General features: G+C 38.2%; 1 protein-coding gene across 3 annotated transcripts; it reads right to left on the reverse strand.

Annotated features, from left to right (window-relative positions):
* Positions 1-718: 718 nt before the first annotated feature.
* On the reverse strand, positions 719-26,370 carry CSE1L (chromosome segregation 1 like). 3 transcript variants are annotated; one of them, XM_069805774.1, is made up of 25 exons: positions 26,216-26,370; positions 23,189-23,284; positions 22,525-22,667; positions 18,878-18,979; positions 18,284-18,429; positions 17,873-17,963; positions 17,488-17,595; positions 16,454-16,546; positions 14,965-15,132; positions 14,739-14,868; positions 13,967-14,032; positions 11,838-12,040; positions 10,386-10,470; positions 9,562-9,623; positions 8,642-8,778; positions 8,375-8,478; positions 7,689-7,786; positions 6,642-6,792; positions 5,943-6,151; positions 5,097-5,194; positions 4,809-4,894; positions 3,605-3,686; positions 3,012-3,158; positions 1,931-2,162; positions 719-1,241 (listed from the first exon to the last, which is right to left on the reverse strand). In XM_069805774.1, the coding sequence occupies exons 2-25, from the start codon at positions 23,271-23,273 to the stop codon at positions 1,152-1,154; spliced, it is 2,916 nt and encodes a 971-aa protein (XP_069661875.1). In that variant the 5' UTR covers positions 23,274-23,284; positions 26,216-26,370; the 3' UTR covers positions 719-1,151. The 3 variants fall into 3 exon arrangements, with proteins under 3 accessions (XP_069661875.1, XP_009924266.1, XP_069661891.1); XM_009925964.2 differs by lacking the exon at positions 26,216-26,370 and adding an exon at positions 25,271-25,637; XM_069805790.1 differs by lacking the exon at positions 26,216-26,370 and adding an exon at positions 24,927-24,949.
* Between the last annotated feature and the right edge of the window lie 229 nt (positions 26,371-26,599).

Genomic DNA, 26,599 nt, shown 5'->3' on the forward strand with positions numbered 1-26,599 from the left:
CAACAGGCATTCTAACTACAAAAAACCAGTCCTGATTCAAGTCATCTGCAGAATTTCTGTGGACAAGTAACTAAAAAAATCTGTCCTGTATGAAATTGCTTGATATCACAGAAGTCTGAGACTTCACTTCTACTCAGGAGTTTTTCAGTCTCTATAATTAGATTTATTTATATCCCTGCAGTACCAGTGCTCTAAAAGCCTATGGTCTAGTAGTTTGGTGCCCAGGCCATCTGAGAACGCAGGCTCAGGCATTTAACTAGTCACTTAAACAGCCATAACTATAAGCTAAACTGATGCATTTAGAATTCAAGGCTACCAAACCTAATCAGTGTATTTATGAGAAGCCAGGGAGAACATCTGAGTTAAACTTAACTCTAAGATCACTGCTTCAGTTTTAATACATCACTAAAAATCCACTTTGAGACTGATACCCACTCTAAGAGGGTATATTACTCGCTTTCACTGCACTATACTGACATGTCTTGTTCAAAGAGAAGGGGTGCACCTGTTGATGAATATCAAGAGTGCTAATAGCTTTGGATCTTCTGCCAAAGTTTCAGATTTGCTCTGTATGATCCTACAATGTATTTAAACTATTACTTAAGATAAAGAAAATCCTCACAGTCCCACTATTTTATATTCTATCCTAAGTTTAAAGCATTACCTTTTTTTGAACCAACTACAGTCTTCTAAAACAGTAAGCGCACATTGACAGGCATTTTAAACAAGTACTTCTTATTTATTCACAATTTAGATAAAGTTTAAGGAAAGACAAAAGAAATACAAAGGACAACATCAAAATGAAAAGGAATTTTAGTGACCGAAGTGAGTTTCTACAGCCAGTGCTCTCCATACATTTCAAAATGTTATCCAAACACTGCAGATGCAGATTTCAAATAAATCCCATAACAAACTGCTATAACTATTCCCTTTGAAATTAAACTGGGAATGGAAGTTAGCCACCTTTTATCTATGAGTACACAAACCACCAAATTCTTTCAGTTTCTGCTTAAAGCCACATTTATCTTTTACAAGATGGATTCTGCAATACATTTTCAAGTAGCATTTTTCATTTTGTCTGAGCTCTGCTATAAAAAAAGTCAGTGTCAACCTTCTGCAGCTTTTGATCTTGCTTGTGAAATATATGCAATTCAGAGCAGTGTCACACTTGCAGCTTGGAGGTATCCTTGGAGATACTGCAACGCTTCTGCATTCAGACTAGTACTCAGCATTGATGGAACCTTAAAACATGATAAAGCAGAAGTGTAAATGTGTGTATACATTAAACTACTGCTATAACCTGTTAATCACTGTGTCAACATATGGTACAAAGTCAAATGAAATCCCGAGAGCAGCAGTTTTTCATTGTGAAAGCAGTTGCTGGAGTTACAATTCCTGATGCTGACAGTTTTATGTACTACTTATCTGAATCAAATATGAAAGAAGAGTAGAGAAAACCTTCAGTTATTAAAGCAGATATTTGGATGCAGCAGACATCAGATCTCAGGCAATCTTTACTTACCAAAGTCTTGAACAAAACGAAGACCCTATGGGTTAAAATAGTTAACTGTAAACTTGTTAAATTTAACATGAGTTGCCTGAAATTTCCTGAGTACATAGAACTGAGCTGGAGATTAAATACTAGTTATATACTGACAAGTGGATAAATTTTCATTTAAGAAATGGCATATTTAAGCTTATTGCTAAAATAAGTAACATGAAAATATGGCTCTTCTAACATTACTAGGGGAAAAAACCTTACAAAAGCTATATTCCATTAAAGAATAAAAGAGAGCAATACCTTGAATTCTGGTTATGACATACTTCATTTTGCTGATTATCAAACATTAGCAAAAGAGACCCATTATCAAAAAAGCATTTCTTCTCTGTAGAATTTAGCATTAGCATGCCATGTATAAAAGTCACCTACCCTGCCCGGGCATGCTGTAGACAGTTTGTGAAGAGACTGTGCCAGATGGATTCTAGGATTGTTCACCATTTGACCTACAGGATCGTGTTCTTTTTTTCCAGCAAAGGCTAGCTGAGAGAATGCAGTCTGATATCCTGGAGTATCTTCTATGTCAATGAAGTGTTCTTCATCAGGGATAGTGTCATCCTCAGGCAGTTCAAAGAGGCCAATGAGGGCCTGCAGCAAAGGAGTCCTATATGTAAAGAGGGGAGGAAAAAACCTGAGTGCTTAAAATACGTTAGGACAGGGTGTATTTTACACGAATGTTCAAATTACTTGGAACCCTTTACAGTTTAGCCCTTGCAGGTACTTGCTTAGCTACTGAAATTGTAAGTGCCCAATCTAAGCTGGACTTGAAGAATTGTGGATCTATGTATTTTACAGCCATAATGGAGGTGCTCGCATTAAAAGCATGAACAATGTCTTTATTTTTTATCAGGTCAAATTGTCATGAAACATACCTAAGAAAAGCAATTCTTTTTCCAGATCACACCTTTTCTCTAAGTAAATTAAAAAAAAAAAAAAAAAAAAAAAAAAGAGTTCTAGTTCAGGCATCCAGTTATTGTCATTAAATTCAGGCTACCTGACATCCTAGACTGGCTTACAATCTTCCCAGGTAGCTTTCCCCAAAATTCTACTGTCAAGCTGAGAATTTACAGTCTCTCTGTCAGGTTATGTGTATGCTCAGGTCTCCTGACTAGCAGAACAGTTACAAGTCAAGACTGGACCTAGCTTTTCAGAAAGAATACAAGCTAAAAGAAAGTAGCATTATTTTCTTAAATGCAGTCCTAGCTAGCCCAGTGAGTGCTACCTCCATCACAAAAATCTCAAAACAGTTCTGGCATCCGCTTTGAGAAGAGTTTTATTTGTTGAGAAAAGGAAGTGGTAAGAAAAGCCTGAAACTCAGCCTCATAATAGCAAGCGTGCAGAAATCACAATGGAGTTTATTTGAAGAATATATTTTGATGATAGCTCCCATCTTCCAAAAAAAAAAAAAAAAAAAAAAATCAAATAGCCTCACTTGAAGAAGTGTTCTACATACCACAGCTTGGTGTACTCAGTGTCCATCATAGGAGGACATTCTGTTAGTATTTTTGTAATGCCAACAGCACAGATTTTCTTTTCAACTTGACCAGACACTTTCTGGATTTCAGGAATTATAATTTTCTCCAAAACCATTCCAAACATCCTGTTATGACATTAAAAGTATTAGAAAGCCTTATCAGCCTTACAGTGACAAAAGAAAACCAGAAACAATATGAATCACTAGGAAAAAGAGAAAACCAGATAATTCACTGTTGCAGTGGATGCCTAGTAGAAATTTGAGCATACAAACTTTTCACAAAGGGAAAGGAATAAAAACATCACTATTTCCTTTTTATGACCTGCTTAGGATTTTAATATCTTGAACTATCAGTGAGGAACTGTGGGCAGCAAATCAGAAAAATTGCTAGATGACAAAGTCAATCACGTTAGAAGAAACATTTGGCTAGTCAAATTAGTGACAAATGCAGTTCGTAATTTTAGCTGAAGGAGACAACTACTTCCTACTTTAAAAGTAAAAATTACACACCAGTCTTAAATAATAATAATGATGATGATAATAATAATAAACAATAATATAATCATACTAACTTTGGCTGTATGCTGTCAAATATTTCCTGCAGAGCTAATGCTCCATACTTTATGCAGTACAAGTTAATGAAGACTAGGAAACCTGTAACAACAAAAAGGTCAAATTAGAACTTGACACAAAACCAAAAGAATAGCTTTAGAGTCAGCAGCAAAATACATTCTAACAAGTTTTTCAAGATTACAGAAATGGCAGTCTTTATAAATGTTCAGTTTTAGTGAAGTACATTGACTTTCTACCTTGAAGTTTGCCTAAAAACTGCTGATCTTTTCATGTACTGCAATGCACTAAAACACGGCAGTAAGACAACTAGGACAAGATTCAGTCCTTTTCCCTCTTACAGCAGTTATAAAGCATTAGAAAAGCCATCTGCAAATTTTTCAGATCAAGAACCAAAATAACTCTCCAATGCTTTTAGCTGAAAACTTCATGCAATGCAGTTTTTCAGATCAGTTGTGAATCCCTTTGCATGGCCTTTGTACCAAAGCACAGATGTAATGCATTAAAAGCACCACTTAAAGTTTGTTTGTGGAAGACCATTATAAGCAATCCTATCTTTCTTGCTCCTATCAGGTGGCATTAACCAGATTTTATAGGATTAAGTAACAGACATTGCATACTTTGTGTAGTAATAGTATCATTAAAATAATTTAATCAGTATGACAGTAATCTTCCTGTTATAGCAGTAATAACCAGAATATGCATTTCAATAATTTGTCACAGCTTTGCTAGTTTAACATAAAACATAAGATAACTTAAGTCATATTAAGGCAGAATGACACAAATTTATAGAATATTTAACAGTAATAACAACTATATGTAACAAAAGGAAGTGCGATCAGTATTACTGTGTTGTGTGACAGTGAAAGTTTGCTGCTATTAGTTGAAGATTAAATGGAGACATTTTCAGATAATGATATCGCGCAGAATAAGTAAGAGGAATACACAAGTTTTGTTTTTTTTTTCCTTATTTTAGTTCTATTCCTTCAGCTTTCATGAAGTAAGTGTCACCTGCTGTGGCAACTGCCCTATATGTCACCCTTGATTACACAAATAATTTGAAGCAAGTCACTGATGTTAAGAGTCATTACTATCCCTTCATCCACATAATCACAGGACATGATAGGATACTTATTCAGTACAGCTGCATGTTCTAAACTGTTGCCATGACCAGCACTGAAGCTCTTCGCATAGCAAGGAACTTACTTTTAATAAATTTTGTTGTTTTGGAATTTTGAAGTCTTTGGAATAGAAGAATGAAGATCTGCTTCCTGTACTGGTCAACTGATTCACTGGAAATTTAAAAGAATAGTTATTCAATTCATACTAGGATTTTACTAATGTCACTTCACAGAAAACATGTATAGAATTGTTCAAATCTATTTTACTGATAAATGTGACATTTTTCAGTTGTTTAACTATGAAGTGTACAAACATACCAAATCTTAAAGTCTACAGAAATTAGTTTTGAATGTAATTTCAACTCATACTCACGGAGGCATATGCTCTATAATACTGTTTAGAAGATAGAATCCTTGATGGTCATTAGCTTTAGAGGCAATCAACTTCTGGAAGACACCTAACAATCCAGGCTGTAAACAAAGCAGATATAAAGCTCTATACAATAGTTCTTCATACATGACCTACCAGAAAGTTGGCCCTTACCATCTAAGCCAACACAAAAGCTTTCATAACCTAAACCAGGATTCTGTTTCTGCAGTTAAGGACAAGGAAGACAGATTTCTGTTGGGACCAAGTGATGTTCCTTTGAGCATTAAGATTAACTTTGATCAAATGAACACCAAAGCCAATTCAAACATGCATGTCTGCTTCATCAATGGCATTGTCTAATCAAGTCTGACTATAGCAGATCATGCAGCAGAAATAACAGAAGTTAAGTATGCAGAATAAATCTCCCACTGAATTCACTAATCCTCACATCTCCCAGCATTTTGGCTCCTCCTCACTCACTCTTCTCAAGAGTATTCTGAGCAGAAGCTCTGAGAGTTTTCCTGATCCACAGGTGTTCAACATGAGGCAAATGAGACAGGAAAATTGTGGAAACTTACCTACTTGCAAAAACTAAGTGCAGGAATTTTACATCTTAATTGACAAAAGCATGACAGTCTAGGATTTATATCTTACCCACATAATGGAAAAGCATCCAAAAAGCCTGCATTCATAGTATTTTTTTGTCTTTCTATGTAAGCACCATTAAAAGTATAAGCACAGATTCTGCACAAATCCAGCTATTCACTGAAGGAGAAAGTTCCTCATAATTTTTAATCTTTAATCAACATGTCTAGAGGCATACACTGTGACTAAATCAATCGAACTTACAATTTTGTCAGCAGCAGCACTTGCTATTGTATTGGCACCCCGCTCTAAATAAGCCTGCAGGAGTCGGACCAAAGGAGGAATGTTTCCTGTCCTTTCCCATAATACTGGCTGAAGTAGATGAGGAAACAATGCCATATAGGATGATGGGATTTCATTTTTATGCATTTCTAGAAGCAGGGACATCACTTGAAACACATATGGAATGAACTCTGGAAAAGAATTGATGACATTTACAAATTCAACAAATACGGTCACTGTTAAATCCTAGGAACCACATATCTATTGACTGAACCTACAATTTTATGATATTAACTCAAAGATTCCAACAAATAAAACCTTTGAGAAATGTATGTAATTATTAAAAAAATTTGCAAGCATTGTATATATGCAATTTCTATTTGTTAATGTTTCAGAATATGGAAAACAAACCACTAGAAACAATACAATATAATTAAGAAAAATAATAGGAAGCTTTAGAGTAGTAATTGTTAGGTATTTTAAAAATACAGTTTGTTTAAAAAAAAAATTAATACAGTTGATGTACCCTATGGAACAACTCAAACACTAAAAGTGTTTATTAGGACTGTGAACATGCTGTGTTCTCACTTGGATTTCCTGTGTTACAGAAAAACTACCATGAGGTAAATCATAGCCACCAGTTATAATAGAGAGCACAAGCACTTACTGATTTTAATTTACCTTGCACATCATTCTGTAGTATCTCAGTGAACACCATAAACAAAGCCTCTTCAAAGCTTCCAACTGCATCAGGGTTTGCTTTGCACGTTATCCTTATCGACAAGCATATTGATTCAAACATGTAATGGTTAAAGTGAGGTTTGCTTGGATTCTAAAAACAAGTTATAAACAGATAAATCAATCCAAACTTGCAGCCAAGTCATTTATTTAGCAACCTATATTTTTTTATTTCAACTGAAGTCTAAAGTAGCAATTGGGAATAAGGATACTTATGATTTATTTATTAATATACTAATGAAATTAATTCCATAGACAAAAACAAGCATAAAAACCTTTAAAGCATAAAGGAGGGGTGACTTTTATGAATATTTTAAAGAAAATAAGTGTTTTCCAGCTCTACATAAACTAGCAAGCAGTTGAGTATCACAAAACAAAAACTGGAAAAAATTATTTTTCAGTCCTGTAAATGTCTAGTCAATTCTTTATTGAATGCTTCTTATACTCTGCAGCTAAGTTTAAACTATACATAGTAGAAGTTTTTTGGATAGTTGATGAAGGTATTCTAAAGCATTCCCTACTGTCAATGTTCAAGAATATTAGCCCAGCCTGAACAAAAAACTAAGAGAATTGTACCCACCAAAAGCAGAGTAATTTATTTAATTTATTCCTACATTTCAGTGCCTAAATTTAGTATTAGCCTCAGAAGCTTCATGGAGAAAGAATAAAGGAGTTGTGAGAAAAACAGATTACTGTCATGATGGCCTCTGCACAAGCAAACCTTTATGCTAGAACAAATTAGTATTACAGAAAGATTTCATACACTGTTTCCAAATTTCAGATGAGAGCAGGGGACAATGATTTGAAAGTATGTCCTAGAAAGAAAACAGGACTTCACTGAAAGGCTGTTTTAACTTATTTTAGTCAAAAAATACTGAAAAATTTACAGTATTCTAACAGAACACAAACAACAAGGTATATATAAATCTTTAGAAAGACTACTCTAAAAGGTAAAAGTGAACATTTTGCTCAGATAGCCTGTTTGTTTACCTTACTGACAGCCAGCAGTTTCTGTGTAAGCTGTGTGATGACAGAAGGGATATATGGAATTATGGATTCCTGTAGCAAAGAAAAACTCCTCATGATGGCTGCAAATAAATTAAAAGTATTATCTTCTGGAGACAAACATACACTTCTGTCATCCATTATATGCCTAAATCCTTTACCTTTGAAAGTAAAATACCTATTAAATCAGAGCCCAAGGAATTAGGTACAGTAAGAAAGAGCATCTGCTGCAAAAGCAATCAATCTATCATCATGACAAAGGATAAAACAAAGCCTCATTATCCCCATTCTATTGACTGAGCACAGAAGATTAAGCAACTTTGCGAAGACCATCATTCATCCTGGGCAAGTCTCAAATCTTGGCCTACTATTAGCCATAACCCACTCAGATCTCCTACTGACACTGCTCAGGTAGCTGTCCTGACTACAAAGACTACCATTTGAGAAATAATTTGTCACAATACCATTAGGTTTAGTGTTTCTCTTTGATACCATAAATTTAGTCAAAGATGACTTAATATAGCCTGGTAAATAACTGCAGGCTGTGCATACCTCTTTAGGATGTTTGCATAAATTAGACTTTTCAAATAATAATTTCAGTACCCTCTAACTATAAGCCTTTACCTCAAGTCAAAGTTACTCTTATATTGCAGAACGCATAAAACATTTACCTTTCATAATATATTCATTTTCAGATGAGCCAGGAAGCGTCAGTGCTTTAAAAAGGTTTGTTAATAGCACTTCTACGAATGGTGCCATTTCTGCAGCTGTAATGCTGTTAAGTAAAACACAGCTCTTTAATGATTAAAGATATTCACAAACTTCAAGCATTTTGCAATATTGTAATAATAAGAAATAAAAGATCCCCTGCAGATATTTCTCATCCTTAATGGACAAAACCTACGTAGCAATGAATTTGTTTCTGCTTGAAAACTTACAGGGTAGTGTTATTTGTCCCCCTCATGGTAAACAGTCTTTCAAGAGCATGGGCTGCATAGGTATGGACCACAATACTTTCTGCTTGAAGATGATTGATTAAGAGAGGAATAGATACCAACAGTTGTTCTTTAGGTACCTACAAAAATATAGCAACAAATTATACATATGTTACATAAAAATACAGATGGTTCAACACTACAGCATAACCCCTCTCAGCTCATCAGCTACAAACTGAAAGCTTGTCAGAGCAAGAAATCTTAGAAGGCTTCTCCAGTTGCTAAACCACACCTTGACAACCAAAAGATACCCATTTCTGTCATCGCCTGTATACTTCCCCCAAACATCAATGTTACATTTGATTGTCAGTAAGTGCATATATTCCTAATGCATATTTCTTTTTCCATTTTACTTTGTCTTAAGAAAGACAAAGTAAACCAAGTTTATCAAGTAAGTATCAAGATTTAAAAAAAAAGTCACAGATATTCCCTAAGAGATGAATAAAGAAAATCTAAAATTTAGAAAGAATACACAATGTAATTTCTTACTGCATCTCACAAACCAGAAAAGATAAAGGACAAAGTTGCTGTACGCTCTTTAACAACTACTGCAATGATACGAGCAATCAAGTATATTTAGACTAACATTCACTTGAAAAAAAGTCTCAGTGTGTCACAGAACTAAGCATGCTAAGATGTTCAGTGCTCCCACAGCATATGGGGAGCATATAGACTACATGTTAATTGGATATTTATAACAATATCATTCACTTTCAAAACTGAAAATTCAGCATGAAGTGTTATATATGACTATCAAACACCTGTTGAGTTAACATATGGCCAAGTAAGATAAATTAGGTTTGGCAAGTATAAAGTAACAAACTACAATATGTTTTTACCATAAGAGTAAAGGAAAAACTTACTTGGTTTCTAAAAATCATGATATATTTGATACCATCTGCTTTTAGCACAGGGAATTCATTCACTGCAATAGAAAAATATGCGAATTTTGTTGATCCTTTTCATATAAATGTGATTACTGAACATATACTATATATAGAGGTGACATTAAGTCATGATTTTCCCCCTCAAAAATAGCACACACAATGTTTTTCTACATTGCTTAGTTTCTGCATTTCTGTACGGGCACTGTTAGAAAGAATCTCAGTTTTAGGCACAAATCACACCCCAGCACCATTAAGTGTAGAGTCCAACTCTTTCACATTAAATTTCTCCTTCTGGCTCTGATTTTAACAGCCTCCAATTACATATTCCAAGACAACCCACTACGTTCCAAATATCATAAGATAATTGCTGAAGCATAAAATAAATTATGTGGCTTAAATCTAGACATCCATAATCTCACCAATATGGGCTGATACAGGCTACAACCTAGCCTTTAGTATTTTAACTTCTCAGGGTTTTGTATAGCACAGAAGTTTGCCATAACATCTCAAATACAGAAATCAAATTACTTTGATTCAATGAGTTTAAGCATGTAGCTGACAGCAGCCATGTGTGTACATGCTCTGATCTTGCGGATAGCATGTGGTAATCCACCTTTGTTTAAAAGCTCATTCATTGCTGGCCAAAAAAATTTGAGTAACACCTGACCCACGGGAAGTAAGGTCTTCTGTCTCAGAGATCATGGTGATATATGAGTGCTTGTGCCTTAAGAAACAATGGTCACTGTCAAGACTGTAGATATATCACAAAAAACGCCGTATCAAAATTAACATTAACTTACCACTAGCAGACTTTAAGTCAGGTTGAATGTGATTCACAAAGAATTCTGTCAGATTAACAAGTTCATTGGCTTGTGTTATTCCATGCTAGAAAAACAAAAACCAAAACAACTCTGTTTTTAGATGCTGACCTTCAGCTCATTTTCTTACTCATTTTTATGTGCTTTTAATAAAAGGAATCTGAAATGTGCATGCACATGATGAGATCGTTGAAACTGCCTCTTTAGTAGAGAGCTATCCAATTTCTTTTTCTTAATGTTTTAAAGTATCTAGGTTTTAGCTGTAGCACTACTGAGGTTCAAAGTTACCAGCTCTGAGTTGAGGAATAATAGCATGTAACACAGTAATAATCAACCAAAATTTTACACAGAAAATATCTTACTAACTTGATACTTTTTTTGTGATAGGCCTTTTAAAAAGGAAAAGTTTAGGAGTCAAAGTCCAATTCTGAATTACAGCAGCAAAATAATGACTACTGAGTTCTCTTATGAAAAATGCAACTGATATTTAAACCAGGATTTTCAGATGGATATGTATCAATCAAGTGTTCTAAGTGAAGTTATCCCATATTTGCCACGAAGTAGCACAGAAAAAGAAAGACGTACAACTTAACAGTTTTCTAATTGCTAGAAGACTCTGGTTCACATTAGGCAACACTTACAGGTAATTGCTGTGCAGTAGTATACAACTAGAGTTTCAGGAAAAGACTGAGAACCTTCAGCAAAATTGCATAAAGACGCTGTACAACATGTTTTACTATGTTTGCCTCAAATCTGTCTTGTAAAGCCACTGAAATTTGAACTGTAATAACATTTAAAATATTTATTAGTATATTAAAATCTGTTCTGTAGGACATCTGATACAATGCTAGTTTCCAAATACAGTTTAGCTTAGGTGTGGCTTCAATATATCCAGCCTATTAGTTGCTTTCTCCCAAACAAGTAATGAGATCCATTTCCAGCCATCATTAGTATTCACATGCCATTTCCAAGTCATAAACACTCAAATAACAGGAAACATTGGGAAATATAATGACAAGAACTGTAAGAGTCACTTAAATTCCTTCTAGTCTGCTTAACACTTCTGATCTTCTTCTGTAAAGCTAAATTTGGCCTTCCATGGCTTACAAACTCTGGCTCAGTACCATTTAAATGCTCAGTGGTTCTAGAATCAAGCTAATTTTGTTTCTTCATATGGCTGCTTCATACATGCTAATAAGACCTGCCAAATGGTCACACATGGCTGTTGACTTTGCCCAACCTATCTCAAGATCAGATATCACCAAATTACAAACTGTGATAGGATTATATAATGGACAACTTTTAACCTTATCAACATTAAACTACTACAAATAGTTACTCCCAAGCTGAAGCAGCATAAAATGAATTGCAGTCCTCATGTACACTATAATATTTGAATGCATATGGATTAAAACAAATAGAATGTAAAAGTACCTTCTGTGTTTGAGCTTTGGATGCCAAAGACGTAACAAGGTAAATAGCTGCATCTTTGTGCTTCCAGTTAACGGATGGATTCTTTGCATATTCTTGCAGCATAGAATTAACATATCCAGAAAAAATCCCTGTCACAGGTCCTTCAAAAAATTTGCACAAGCCTCTGACTAGATCACAAGCTGCTCTACGCCTGGTGTCAATATCTGCATGAGAACCAAAGATTCTTTGGATATGAGAAAGTATACAGCTTTTCATATTAATAAACATAATAATAAAAATTAATAGTAACATACAGCTTCTCAAGTTACAGCCATACCTTATGTTAATTATTGCAATCCTCCACACTGATGCTTAAGAACACATTTAAGTTTTTTACTTACTGTCATTATAGGGACTATTTGTACAACAAAAAGAGGAATGGACACCTACCAATACTGCACGCATATTCACAGGTTTTAGTGCCCTCTAAAGAAAGTTTCAGTAAGAATGCAGGGGGAGGGTTTTTACTATCTCAACAATTATGCACCCGAATGTACTGGGTCTGGTTGGGATGGAGTTAATTTTCTGCAGAGCAGCCCATATGGTGCTGTGTTTTGTACTGGTGACTAAAACTGTTGATAACACCCCAGTGTTTTGGCTGTTGCTGAAGAGTGCTTGCACAGTGTCAAGGCTTTCTCTTTTTCCTGCTCTGCCTTCCCACCAAGTAGGCTGGGGGTGGGCAAGAAGCTGGAAGGGGACACAACCTGGATAGCTGATCCAAACTGACCAAAGGGATATTCCATGCCATGTAACGTCATGCTCAGCAATAAAAACTGAGGGGAAAGGGGTTTTGGGGAGGTAGCCATTGCTCAGGCACAGGCTGGGCATCAATCTACTTGTGGGAGGTGGTAAGTCATTGACTTCCCTCTCTCTCCCCACCCCCTTCTCTTTTCTTCCTCTTTCACTTTTTTCACTTAAACCCTCTTTATCTCTAGCCTTTATCTCTATCACGAGTCTTCTCATTTTTAGTCTTCCTATTTTCTCCCCCATCCCATTGCAGCAGGGTGCAGAACGAGTGAGCTGCTGTGTGGTCCTTAGCTGCTAGCCCATCACACCAAATCAGTACATTTTTGTTAAAAAAAAAAAAAAATCTGTAAAAATTCCTTGTTTCAAGAAAGGAAAAAAAAAACAGTCAGTTGGCCTTTAATACAATATACTAACAGAAGGGACAGAAGGAAAATAAGGCAAGTCAATTTAAATGCAACAGAGGACATTTCTAAAGTAATCTCTCAAGAGCACAAATACTTCTTGCCTTAATTCTCTTAAAAGCAGAAATAGCTAACAAAGAAAAGCTTCACAAATACCTAAAATGCAGCCAATCCTGGATAAGAATCGTATAACGTTTGCTTGAAAAAAGTTCAAAATCATTTTCCTCCAATTTTCTCCTCCATTGCACGTGTACAGTAATTTCTTAAATCTATCATGAAGTGTCATTAATCTAGAAGTCTCCATCAGTAAATTGTTAGTGACACAGAACTGCATATACAGAATTGTCACACAGATCTAGATTTGGTTCCTTTGTGCTCTGACCTGGCTGAAGACCAGACAGCTACAATCAGAAAATCAAGTAGCTCTGTTCGCACAGCACTGTGTTTTCAGGACAGTTACTGTATTGGTTTGAACACAGTGCCGGCATACAAGGGCTGGCTGGTGCCCAGCTGGCTTGATCACAGATTTGTATGCAACACCAGTCAGAATTTCAGTTTAAACATGATAGACTACTAAATGCAGGCACAGTCTCTCCATGTTATTTAAAACTCTGCACATAGGAACTAAATACACAACGTGGCTACTATTCAGCATTGACTTACAGGCTATATTTGCTGAAATGAGAGTGTGTGCAGTGCAGGAGACATACCAATCCAATTAAGGAAAAAACCCTACAAAAACATTGTTCAAAACAAAAAGACACTGTGATGGGCACATCATGACAGTAGACTTGATCAAAAACTGGATAAAATCTATTGGGGGGCGGGGGGGGACGGACCTTCCCAATGTCAAAAATAAGTTATAAAAGCTTCAGTAATTGCTTCAGCTCTTTAGAGCTATATTTAAAGACCAAGTATTCTTAGTATAAATCTGTGGATTACCGGATCCTTCCAAATCCCTTCTTATATATTCTTCAGAATTATCTTCAAATGCTTCTTCATCAGCCGCTGAAAATATAAAATACATAGAAGTTTACATACTGAGGTGCCTGTTTTTTATGGTAAAAAGGTGTATTATTATTAACTTCTATTTCTTCCAAGTACTCTTCTATAATATTAATAGAAATTAATCAGAAATATCTAGCCAGACTAGCCTGTTCAGCTTGCTCCTGCCCCACAAATTAGTTTTTCATATTCATGAGCTGATGTATTCCTGATTTAAAAAAAGAAGGAAAGAAAGAAAGAAAGAAAAGACATGTTCAACACTAAGTGTATGCAGAGAGGCTTCCAGAGGCATAGACTTAAGAGCGAGAAGCTTCTTATCACTGCATTTTAGATACTAGGATCAATATGAGCCCATCAAAACTTCGAGAAATAAACATTACAAATTAGTAGGCCTGATATCCATGCCTATTTAGACTCCCTGAATTATTCTGATACTCACTTTAAACATGAAAACTTACTGGTGGCACATGACCTAGACTTCCTATACTTTTCAATTTGAGATCACAGTAAGACAGAAAAATTAATAGATATATTCATACAATTCTACAAAGCCCATAGGACAGCAATCTATTGTAGAAACTTCGTTTTGAATCTAATACTAAAGTATACAAGAGGTAATCCTCAATCCTTAGTCCTGCAAAGCAACAAATCATTACAATTACAGTTAGATTTTATTGTGTCTTTGAAAACTTAAGACTCAAAAAGTTACCTCTAAATTCCATATTGGGAACAATAACTTTTTCACAGATGCTTGTCAATGTGTTCTGGTCTTCAAACAGATGCTTGTAATGTGGCCTCTCGCAAACTGAGGCCAGAAACTGGATCGCATTACTAACCAGCTAGAACAACACAAACAGAACACATACAGTTTTAGCATGACTGACCAATTTATAATTCATTACCAAACTTGACAAGATCAGTTTATAACAACTTACCAAGTCATATTTCACTTCCTGGCCTGTTGTGACTAACAGATTCCAGATTGCTGTTACAAAACGTGGCAGGTAGGGCTGGAATTCTTCATCGTATTTTTGAGCATATAAAGCAGCATTATCACAAATTTGTGATTTCAAGAGCTCCAGTAATCCAGCTTCCTCTTCATCCTCACATAAAACAAAACTAAGAACTTAAGCATCCAAACTTCAACACTACTAAATATTAAAAGTATCAAACATATTTGAAGGAAATATTTACACTATTATTTTACCACGTTCTAAACAGGTCAAAGAAATCCCTCTCACGCCCCTAGAATTAATGTATTTTGCTGATTTGTACCAGAACTGCACTGCAAGTTATAAATCATACCTACATTTCAAATGAAAGTACTATGCACTTCAAATCATTTAGACCTGATAAAATTTGTCATGAAATGAATTTACAAACGTAATAGGAAAAAGAAAAAACAAGGCATTGAAAAAGTATGCTTAGAAGACATTGTATTTGCTTCTTTAAATTAGAATAGTTGTAAAAGTAGTTCCCTCTCCTTCCCCATACCAGCACACATACTTGTGGAACCACAAAGCAAAGTGAATTGGGAAATTGAGCTGGAATAAAAAAAAAAAACAAACAAACCAACCAAAAATCCCCCGAATCCAACCAAACACCACCCCAGTTATGTCTACCTCTTACCCCCTAATCCCCACCTTTCAGTTTTAATGCATATCACTTCCTGACTCAGTTCAGCACACAGCTGCAGGAATGTCTGTGCTGGGCAACATCCCACAGACACAAGAGAAAAAGAGCAGCAAAGCTTCTTTTAGCAGCAGCATTAGCCTAAACCCGTGAAACTATAGCACAGGATACACTTAAGATGCCTCCCTACGTATTGTAAAGAACTTTATGGAGTTGCTTTGGCTCCATCATGTGGCAAACTATTGTACTGTAGCTGGAAGACATCAGCATTTAAAATGCAGAAAGCATGCACAAAATTAATTTGAGCTTTGATGATCTGGTATCATCCTTCAGCTGTGAAAGTAGTAATTCTTAGACAAAGACAGCAAATGCTAAACTAAAGTACTTAAGGATGTCATGCCTTCTATGTTCAACTGTTTCAAGTTCTTTAGGATACCCTGTTTTCTAAAACAGTGTGTGAACCAGCTGAAAGGTACAGAATACCTGAGCACTGTGACTAATTTAATGATCAGGTTACTTCAGCAGACATCCTTGAAAGAATCTACTCATTGATGAGTATCTGCAACTTGATTTCTGTGCACAGTTGGGTATACCTGTAACTGAGATACAACTTAAGAACTCAAGTCTCTTAGACAACAGGGCAACTTCTCTTAAATCCCATTTCCCTATAGTCATTCTACTCCTTTGTTTACCCAACAAAGAAAACATTGCATTGTTCACAGTTAGACCTAAGTTCTCAGTCAATCCTCTCCACTACACAGAGGCAAACCAGGAGGTTTATGCAGTACTTACATCAGTCTGCAAAAGTTTATTATCTAAAGTTAAAAGACTATGAAAATTTGTCATCCACGTTTCCATGTTATCTTCAAAAAACTCCGGAAGATCCTGTGAAGGAAAAGCATAAATTTACATTTTAATTTCTGATTGCACTGCTTAAATAACATACCTACATTGTAAGTAGTATGTATCGACCTTAAAATCTACTGAGGGACAACAAAGTGTGGAAAACAATCTTCAAAATGAAACACTACCCCCTCCCCCCAGATGAAATCCCTCCAGACAGAGGCTTTGGAATACAGTATTTCCAAATAAACTAGTTGCTTACACCGTATACAACCTAGAGTTTTATAAAGAACGAACCTTATTGCCTCTTACTCTCGGAACAAGAAAGCACAAGCCTCCCTTTTAACTCCAGCTTGTTCTTTTGCCCAATATGGAAGAACAGCCCAAGCAATCAAGGCATGATCATCACACTTCACAGACTTATGTTTGTGTTGAGACACTAAATATATGTCACCTCAGCAAAGCAGCTTTTTACCATTTTCATATTGTGCATTTATTTAATAGTGTTAGAAATTTAGATCTCATTTCAAAACAAAAAAGCCCCACACTGTTACTAATAGCATCACTTACCAGAATTACTTGCTACTATAGTGATATTGGAGCTACTAGTTTTAACTGACTTTGATCTACAGGACTGAGTTCATGTCAGTACAGACATATTTATAAAGCAGCACAGCTGAGTACAAACTCAGGCATTTGACTTCTGTCTTTCACAACTCATACTTGGAGAGTTACCCATAGAACACCTCCTTGCTATGACAGGAGCTTAGACTCTCTTGAACTTTTGTTTAGATAGGGCCAAGCTAACATGTTAATTAACCCCATCCTTACTGTGCCTTTACTCCAGCGTTGATGCAGACTGTCAACTTTTATTTTTGCGATAAAGCATGGCCTTAAAGGCTGCCTCAAATGGATCCTATAAATAAGAGCATAACAGCTTCGTGAGATCAAAGCAGAACTATTAGAAGAACAACGAGATTCACCTGAAAATTTAAACTGTAGAACAGCTTCGCAATTAGAATGAGAGAAGAAAAGAGAACCTTCAAAGCACTAGCATCATTTGCATGCGTGCTGCAAAGTTCAATAGTTGCCTAGAAAAAGACATAAGATTCAGTCAAGTAACACACACACAGAAACCACATTGACGAGAAGTATTGAAAAGTGTCATGTAACTTGTTTTTTTTTAAGCTAGAATATATAGTTCCTTTTCTTCCCCTTATTGATCCTGTCAGGTCTCATTTCATGACTTTAGTTTGAACCTCATTAATAGTTTCAAAGCAACTATTCTTAAGTTTTCATTTTACAGGCATTCACAACAAACAATTCAGAATGTTAAAATTGGTTTAGAAATGATTCAACAAGAAATACCTTAAAGAGATTTGTCAGGGGCAAAGCAAAAGCATCAAGGACAAGTTTGATCTCTGTCCACAATTCGTTTGACTTAAATTCATGGCGGTACCTGACAAGTCAAAGAGAAATACAAGAAAAATAGAATACGGTTTTCACATTTATTATGAAATTAACTTGCATACAATTAATTTTTTGTGCTGAACCTTGAAACAAATACTATAAAGTAAACAAGAACTAAACAACACAGTTCAAGACCATGCAAGGTGTACAATTTGGTAACCACTTAAAGTGTTTTTAAAAAGCCAATAAGCATAAGTAGAAGCCACAACTGTAGAGTTCGTAAATCTACAAAATTAAAGTCATACGGTAAAAATTTAGAGTTGAACAAAAATTTTACAATCCATATACTAACTCCCTTATTTCCAATACCTTTTAAACAACGAGTGAGCGGTGCGAAGGACCCCGTTAATGACGTGGAAATCTCCACTTTGAAAGCGATTCACCATTTCTGTCAGCAAGTCTGGCCATTTCTGAGGAAAGTCTTCCCGACCAATAATACTAATAGCATCACTTAACTGGAAAGGAAACATAACCATTGCACGATACAATAGCAGGCTCCTCATTACAAAAAACACAGCAGTCATGCCAGATGTTGCAAGTATCTCAGAAAATACTTGTTATTCTTGTCAGATTCAAAAATCATTGGGTTAAATATCTACTACTTCTCACCACAAATAAATAAATAAATCTCACTTTAAATTCAATGAGTACAGAGTCTCACTTTCTAGCATTACTGTATTTAACTGCCTAACGCTAGAACTTAGCTACAAGATTATACAGTAATTGCTTTTTTATAAAAATAAAAATTAAAGTAGGTGGAAGTAGTATAACAATATACTCCAAGTTATTTGGATGGGAATGACTTTATTGGTAAGGGAACTGAGCTCTGCCAATCAGCAGAGCCTCTAGACATGCTTAAAACATTCCAAAAGTCTCATGGACACAATCAGGAATTGACATTACCTGCTTTTGAATTTGTTCTGGGCTGCTAAGCATCAAGGGCACTATGTTGGCTTTAATGGCTATCCTGTCTGATTCACATATTTTGTTCGGTTCATCCTCAACCTAAAATTAAAACAATAATTAAGTCATGGGCATATCAGTATACCCTAGGCAACAAGCAACTATCAGCATTCCAGAAACCAATTGCTTATACTGAGTTATGTAACTATTACATTATTAAAGAAACTAAGAAGATCTGTTAAAGACATTGCCTACAATGAATCTATAACAGTAGTACCTGAAAAAAGCTGAAAGAAATCACATCTTTCTGTAAAACCCTGAACTAGTTTTTTCTCTAACGGTGACTTTTCAAATCATCAATTCAGCAGTAGTAAGGGTGGATGCATATGCCAATAACATACAAAGTTTAACCAATAGCCTGCTCTTCCACCACACCAAGTCACATCTCTGTCCTCATTTCTGCCAACCTCAAAGATTTACTTTGTGCAAGCTGCCTGAAGCCATACTTTCTAGAAACTGTACATGAAGATGGAGGTTACACAATCAAACCCATAACATTAAGAGCTATCCAATCAGTTCAAAATATCAATAAGTTCAAAGTCCAGTCAGTCAGTAGTGCCAAGTGGTAGTAAATTACAAAGTTTCTGCTAAAGAAATAAAATAAGAAGGAGGCTCGTCACCAAGCAGCGACAGCAGCGATAGTCATATTATCTGTGATGACAGCACCGAAGTTCAGAAACTTAAAAATTATCGAGCAATTAAACAAGGTAAGCACTTCCAGATGATCTTAAGATGCCTTAAACCAGACGGCACTACTACCATCCTTCTCACCTCCCTTCCACCATCTTCCCATAAACTTAAAAAAAAAGTAGCAATTTCAAAATTCGAGTTATGCTTAGCTGTAACACCAGTCACAAGTGGTGCTCCCCAGGGCTCAGTACTGGGGCCAGTTCTGTTTCATACCTTTATCAGTGATTTGGAGGAGGGGATTGAATGCACCCTCAGTAAGTTTACAGATGACACCAAGTTGGGTGGGAATGTTGATCTGCTCAAGGGTAGGAAGGCTCTACAGAGGAATCTGGACAGGCTGGATTGATGGGTCGAGGCCAGCTGTATGAGGTTCAACAAGGCCAAGTGCCAGGTCCTGCATTTGGGTCACAGCAACCCCATGCAGTGCTACAGGCTTGGGGAAGAGTGATGGAAAACCGCCCAGCAGAAAAGGACCTGGGGGTGCTGGTCAACAGCTGGCTGAATACGAGCCGGCAGTGTACCCAGGTGGCCAAGAACGCCAACAGCATCCTGGCCTGTATCAGAAATAGTGTGGCCAGCCGGACTAGGGAAGGGATCATCCTCCCCCTGTACTCAGCACTGGTGAGGCCACACCTCCAATACTATGTTCAGTTTTGGGACCCTCACTACAAGAAAGACATTGAGGTGCTAGAGTATGTCCAAAGAGCAACGAAGCTGGTGAAAGGTCTAGAGAACAAGTCTTAAGAGGAGCGGCTGAGGGAACCGGGGTTGTTTAGTCTGGAGAACAGGAGGCTCAGGGGAGACCTTATTGCTCTCTACAACTACCTGAAAGGAGACTGTAGTGAGGTGGGTGTCTGTCTCTTCTCCCAAGTAAGAAGTGATAGGATGAGAAGAAATGGTTTTGAGTTGCACCAGGAGAGGTTTACATTGGATATTAGGAAAAATTTATTCAGCAAAAGGGTTGTCAAGCATTGGAACAGGCTGCCCAGGGAAGTGGTGGAGTCACCATTCCTGGAGGTATTTAAAGGACGCATAGATAGAATCATTGAATGGGGGTGCGTTTAGTGGTGGACTTGGTAGTGCTAGGTTAACAGATGGACTTGATCTAAAAGGTCTTTTCCAACCTAAATGATTCTATGATTCTCTAAACAAGCAGTTATAAAAATAAGACAGAGAACTTGCTTTTCCTCTTCTATCACATTGCACTGAATCAGAAGAATGTACAGAATCATTATATATACATTAAAAAACACAAAAAGAAGATAATCTTTAAAACCTAAGCTTTACAAGTTTATATGATGTGAAAGGCAGCAACAACTACCAGGCAAGCTCCGAGCAGGGAAGCAGGACTTACTGCTATACATTTAGATAGAGGACAGAGGTGGTAGAGAGATCAGCAACAGCAAATCCTACTACGGAGTTAGTTATGAGATTTTTCTAAGAACTTAGACCTTTTTACAAAACATGAGAGGCAGCACATAGATAAGTATCCTGTACATACTTAAAAAATACATTAAAAAAAGCAAACTCTTCACTCACTCCAGAAGTGCCCTGTACATCTGACTCTCCAGGCTCTACCAAATTGAAGTCCTTGAATAGGCAAAACCCTTTTACTTCCACTAAACTTTGTATCAGTCAAGTTCAAGGCTGCTAAATTAAACAATGTAATCTAGGTAAGCTAGCCTCATGGCTGTATTTTATGCTCATGCAGCTGCTCTTGAAATGAAAGCTCCAATTTTGGACAAAACAATGTGCTTGAAGCCACACAGCAATCATAATAGCCCTCTGGATGCACTTACTGCATAGCATCTCCACCTACTCCAACACAAAATCTCATCCTGAATTACATCAGCAATCCATAAAAAAGAAGCCACTTACAAATTTTCCATAACGGAACATTACTTCTACTTACAATATACTACAGATAAAGATGCAATTTGGGAGAAATGGCTGAGAATACAGTATTACAGAAACAAAGTTCTAGAAATTTCATGCCAGACTGAATGTGCTCATCTGATCAAACATATAACCAGATTTAGGACTGCTATAGCTTCTTAATATTAGTATGAGGGGGAGGGGAGAAATCACATGCAAATTTGTAAACAGGTACCAGCCAAGGTGTAATGACAGAATACTTACTAGTTTCCCTGCAGTAAAGCAACTATACATTTGATATTTTTCAGATACAAACAGTACTTTCAGTGAGACAAAGTATAAATAGTATTAACTAAAACCTCTCATCACGGAAGCAGTTGAGCTCTCAAATGTTAATATTTTCTACCATAAATTAAATTTCATGAATGCTGAAAGCTCTGAATCAAAAAATGTTTCTGACCTCTTCAAAGCAAAGGATAAAATGGAATTAAATGGCAATACTTCTATCTGACATCTACAAACACTTCTAAGTGTTAAACTGGCAAGGCCACCAAAATAAACTGTCCCACACTATTCTATGCCCCAGAAGCATTTACATGAAAGAAGCTAGTATCATCACTTTCAGCTGCAGTGCTGGCTTGAAATGTTTCTAACACCACAACAATAGATCCAGACCAAACTGGCCAACTCATGTATAGACACTTCACAATCACTTCAGTTTAAATAATATTACTGTTAGTTAAATGAGCTTTAAATGTTGTGCTTCTGCAAAATATGCCTATAAAATTAGAGAATATTATTTGTTCATCATTTTACCACCCAGGTCTAGTTTTTTTTTAATAGAATGGACCCCAATGGTCCAGGTTGTAGTCCCTCATCAGTAAATTACACCTTGTGTTTGTTCTCTGAATGATCTACTTTCTTTCACAGAGTACAAACATACACACATTCTTCAAGGTTACTGTAAAATATCTTATTGTAGCTTAAAAGGATTACCAAATCTTACTCACTAGGATACCTACAATTCTCCAGTTCCTTTTAATATAGTTCTTGAACGTTACAGATGCACAAACTTTGATGACATTTTCCTGTGATTTCTCCAGCAGCGTTAAGAGCAACAATGGATAATTCTGGCTTCCTTCAACTGACTCGAGAAACTTTTCCGCTGTAAGAGAATATACTAAGGTTAGCAAAAGCTGAACTGATTTTTCTAATGGGAGTCCTATGATTCCTCAAGTGTCTATTTAAAATAATCGATGCATGAACACTTCCCCAGAGTTTCACAAGAACAGAAACACAGAACAAGTCTGACAAAAGGTACCGTAGCTTCTTTACTACTAAGCTGTTTAATGCTTCTGCTATTAACAAAAGCTCTCAATTCAAAGCAGAATGTGGAAATACTGCCTCCTCACCATTTTTAAAAGCCATAACCTGACAGAAGTAAATCCTGGTTTAATGTGAAGAGCAGAACTGCTTTAAATAACAATGGTACAAAAAAAAAAAAAAAAAAAAAAATCAGGAATACAGGAAAATAGAATTACAAAAAGCAAACAAAAATTTATATTTATAGCCATCCTTCATTAGTTTTTTTGGATTTTGTTTTAAAAGGATACTGAGTTTGCTATAGAGAGACAGAAGAGCCAAAAAGAAACTAAACTTTTCTGGTCACTCATGAGAATCACTTACCAGGACGCCTTATAGCAGGATCTGGATCTAGTGTTTTCTTCAGATACTCAGTTAAAGTCTGTAAATTGGCATCACTCAGCTCCATTTTGGCAGAACCTAAAACCCACAGGTAGTTTTGTTATAAATACAGACCAAAAAAATCTATCGTATAAGCTACACATATGCAAAACTAGATTCCACAGAAGGCACACATCAGTGCTTTTTGACTATACCTCATAAAGCATGGTCCTATCTTGTACATCTCATCCAATAAAACAACAGCTAGTGTGCACCAAGCATAAACTAGAAAACATTACATTTCTTCAACTACATGTAACTGTTATTGTCTAGTTTAGTGAAACCAAACTCCTTGAACAGGATCACACGTCCAGCAAACCACCAGGTACAGCCAAAAGATGATCTCTTGCCCTTTCAGGACAATAAGAGTTTGGTTTTGCTTTTGAGAACTACTGTCAGCCCCAGAAACCTGTTCCCGGTTGAAAAAGCCGAATAGTTCTGCCCTACATAATTGTAAATAGAACAATTCAAAGTGTATTGGAGAGTCAAGGCTTGTTTAAAATTAAATACTCATTATCAAATAAAACTCGCAACAGAAAATGATTTTTTTATAAAGAGACAAAAGACTGCAAAGCCAGAGAGTTTCTCCACCTTGTAAAATTAACTTAGATTAGGGTGGGAGTTAATTTAAACTGCAATACTTATTAAAGAATAACTCTGTGCAATAAGTCTAAATTACTCCTCTGTAGTAATCCTCCCACATACATTCTCCTACTTACCACAGTGATATATTAACTTCACAGCTTTAATTGGAATAATTAAAATTACAGTAACACTAAAACAGCAGCAAGACATGCTTTAATGGGCATGTTGTTGCTCAGGATATCATCATCAATTCTGCCCATCTTTCTTACCACCAGCAGCACAATTCACTCACTACAAAAGTAATGAGGAAGCAAAGATTTCCATATTTTTCTCTGGAGTTTCTAATTAGTAAGACAGACTGAAATTTGCCTGTCCCACTTCAGATTTGTTTTATGTTGATTATCAGTGCAACAAATACAGTTTCTATTTAAGCACGCTTGCAAAGGCAATGAGTTTTAGTGACATGATTTCTACTTTAACTATGGCATCGGTATCATTAAAAGAGATAGCAAAAGTATCTTCTTGAATTAGATGAATGTTAATAAGTAATTGAGACACCAACATATTTTGCAAAAAGTAAAAATCCACCTAAAGAGTCCTGCCTCCCATGTTTCACTCCCCTTCCTTTTTGGGATTACTTGCCTGTAGTCTTGTTCACCAATTCACATCAACCAACAAAATTCCAATGAAGTACAGCATAAGCAAACAGCACCAATAATAGCTGGCTCATCTGTTCTACAAAATGGCCAGTGCATCATTACTACGATGTTGAAACTAATACTTAAGTCTTCCATAATTAAAAAATAAAAATTATCTGCTCCAGGGAAGTTTGTACAGCTGAGGTGCAAACCAGTGCAGAAATCACTTATTAAGACTAAACTTGACTCAAATGGGAAACCAATCTGTAAAAGGAGACGACAACCCTGAATAGCCCTTTACAAATCCTTCACATACATACGTAATATAGGGGCCCATGCAAAAAATAGACACCTCAAGCTGACTGAGAGTTCACTCTGAAGGCCAAAGACAAAGATTTGAATGCATTACTCAATCTCTCATGCAAAAAGATAAATATTTTCACCTGCTACCTACTTACTCTTAGTTCCTTCTCCTCCTCTAGCTATTCACCTAGTTTGTTTTCCACCACAAAAAAAACTGGTGGTACTTGCTAGAGTGATATGATGCTTTTTGCTATGTTGTGACATATGCCTCCTGAAAAGGCCACAAAAAATGAGAATATTTTCAGACCACCTCTCCAGAAGAAAACCCATAAAATGTGCCTAATGCACTAACTGCTTTAGTCAAATTAATGACAGACCACCTATAGAAAAAAAACCAAACGAAAGAAAAACCCAACCAAAAACCTGCTGTCCTCCAAGCCTTACACTGTGAAGAACTTCCAACAGCTCTGTTCCCACATTCACTCACCACAGCACTTACCAAACACCGTCTACATGCCTAAGGATGTCTACGGTCCCGATTTTATGGGAAAGATTATCTTTACACCGTACTGAAGACCTTAACGCTCACTTTCCGCTTCACCAAAGCGCAGGGGTCAGAAGTCGAGCACCAAGGGGCCGCGGGGGCAGGAGCCAGGACCCCCCACACCGCCCACTCGCGCCGCTTCCCTACAGCCCAGAGGTCCAGGCCACCCGTGACGCGCCCGGCAGCCCTGCCGCCGGGACGGGGAGAGGAGCCCTCCAGGCCCGCCCACCAGCGGGGCTGCCCCCGCTCCCGCTCCCCCACGGGGGCGGCCCAGCCCCCTCCCGCCGCCTCAGCCCTGCACGCCCCGGCGCTTCCCCCGTCCCATCCCCGCCGCCTGCCCGGCCTGAAGCCGCCGGGCGGTTTATCCGAAGGACGGGGCCGCTCCGTCCCGCCCGCCGCCACCACCGCCGCCGCCAGACTGCGCCTCCCCCGCGGCGGCGCTCACGCTGTCTCATGTGGCGGCGGCCCGGCTCGGCTGCGGCCCCGCAAGGCGGGCCCAGGGGCAGGCCCGGCTGCCTGCCCATCCCCGCCGGGCCGGGCCGGGCCGAACCGGGCCGGGCCGGGCCGGGGGCAGCGCGGGCTGGCGGCCGCGGCGGGGGAGCCCCAACCGCCCTCAGACTAACTTGCTCCCCTCCCCCTCCCCGCCACCTCCAGACTAGCAGCAGCGGAAGCCAATGAGGAAAGCACGCTGCTCAGCCCCGGAGACCGCGGGCCAATCGCGAGCCGCGGAAGGCGGGCCGAAGCACCCCAGCATGGTGAGCTGCGCCTCTCGCTGCGCCGCGGGCCCAGCGTCCGAGCCCGGCGCGGAGCGGAGCGGCGGCCGGCCGCGGACCGTGCGGGCCGCCGGGCTGCGGGGCCGCCCCACCGCCAGCATCGCCGGGCGGCGCGGCCCAGCCTCACCTGGCGACTCCCCCCCGGCGGTAGCGGTGGCGGCAGCGGCGGCGGCTCCGAGAGCTCCGGCTGCGCTTCACATTCAAACTGCGGTGAGAGGGCGCGGCGGCGGCGGCACCGTGACCGCATCACGCAGGGCGGAGACACCGTTCCGCCGCCGGACCAATCAGCGGCCTCTCCTTCTCCGACGCGCTCCGCTGTGAGCCAATCCTTGCCGCGCTCCTCCACGGGGATGGCCGACCAATGGCCAGGCTCTTCCCACAAGGCCCCGGAGCATCTCGGCCCCGGCCCCGGCCCCGGCCCCGGGGCGGGGCGAGCGGTCCTGAGGGACGCGGCGGGCGGCGGCCGGGCCGGGGGTACGGGGAGGCGGCCTGGCGCCCGCAGGGACGGGGC

This window comes from Haliaeetus albicilla, chromosome 2 (genome assembly GCF_947461875.1).
Source record: "Haliaeetus albicilla chromosome 2, bHalAlb1.1, whole genome shotgun sequence".
Lineage (NCBI taxonomy): Eukaryota > Metazoa > Chordata > Aves > Accipitriformes > Accipitridae > Haliaeetus > Haliaeetus albicilla.

What these genes read in the sequence shown, in the direction of transcription:
- CSE1L (XM_069805774.1), bottom strand. Translation starts at nt 23,273, where the DNA reads ATGGAGCTGAGTGATGCCAATTTACAGACTTTAACTGAGTATCTGAAG. An exon ending in TTAAAAGGAACTGGAGAATT is followed by an intron (nt 18,980 to 22,524) that starts GTAGGTATCCTA and finishes TTTTAATTTTAG; the next exon opens with GTTGAGGATGAACCGAACAA. An exon ending in GGGACAAATAACACTACCCT is followed by an intron (nt 8,479 to 8,641) that starts GTAAGTTTTCAA and finishes TTTACTTAACAG; the next exon opens with CATTACAGCTGCAGAAATGG.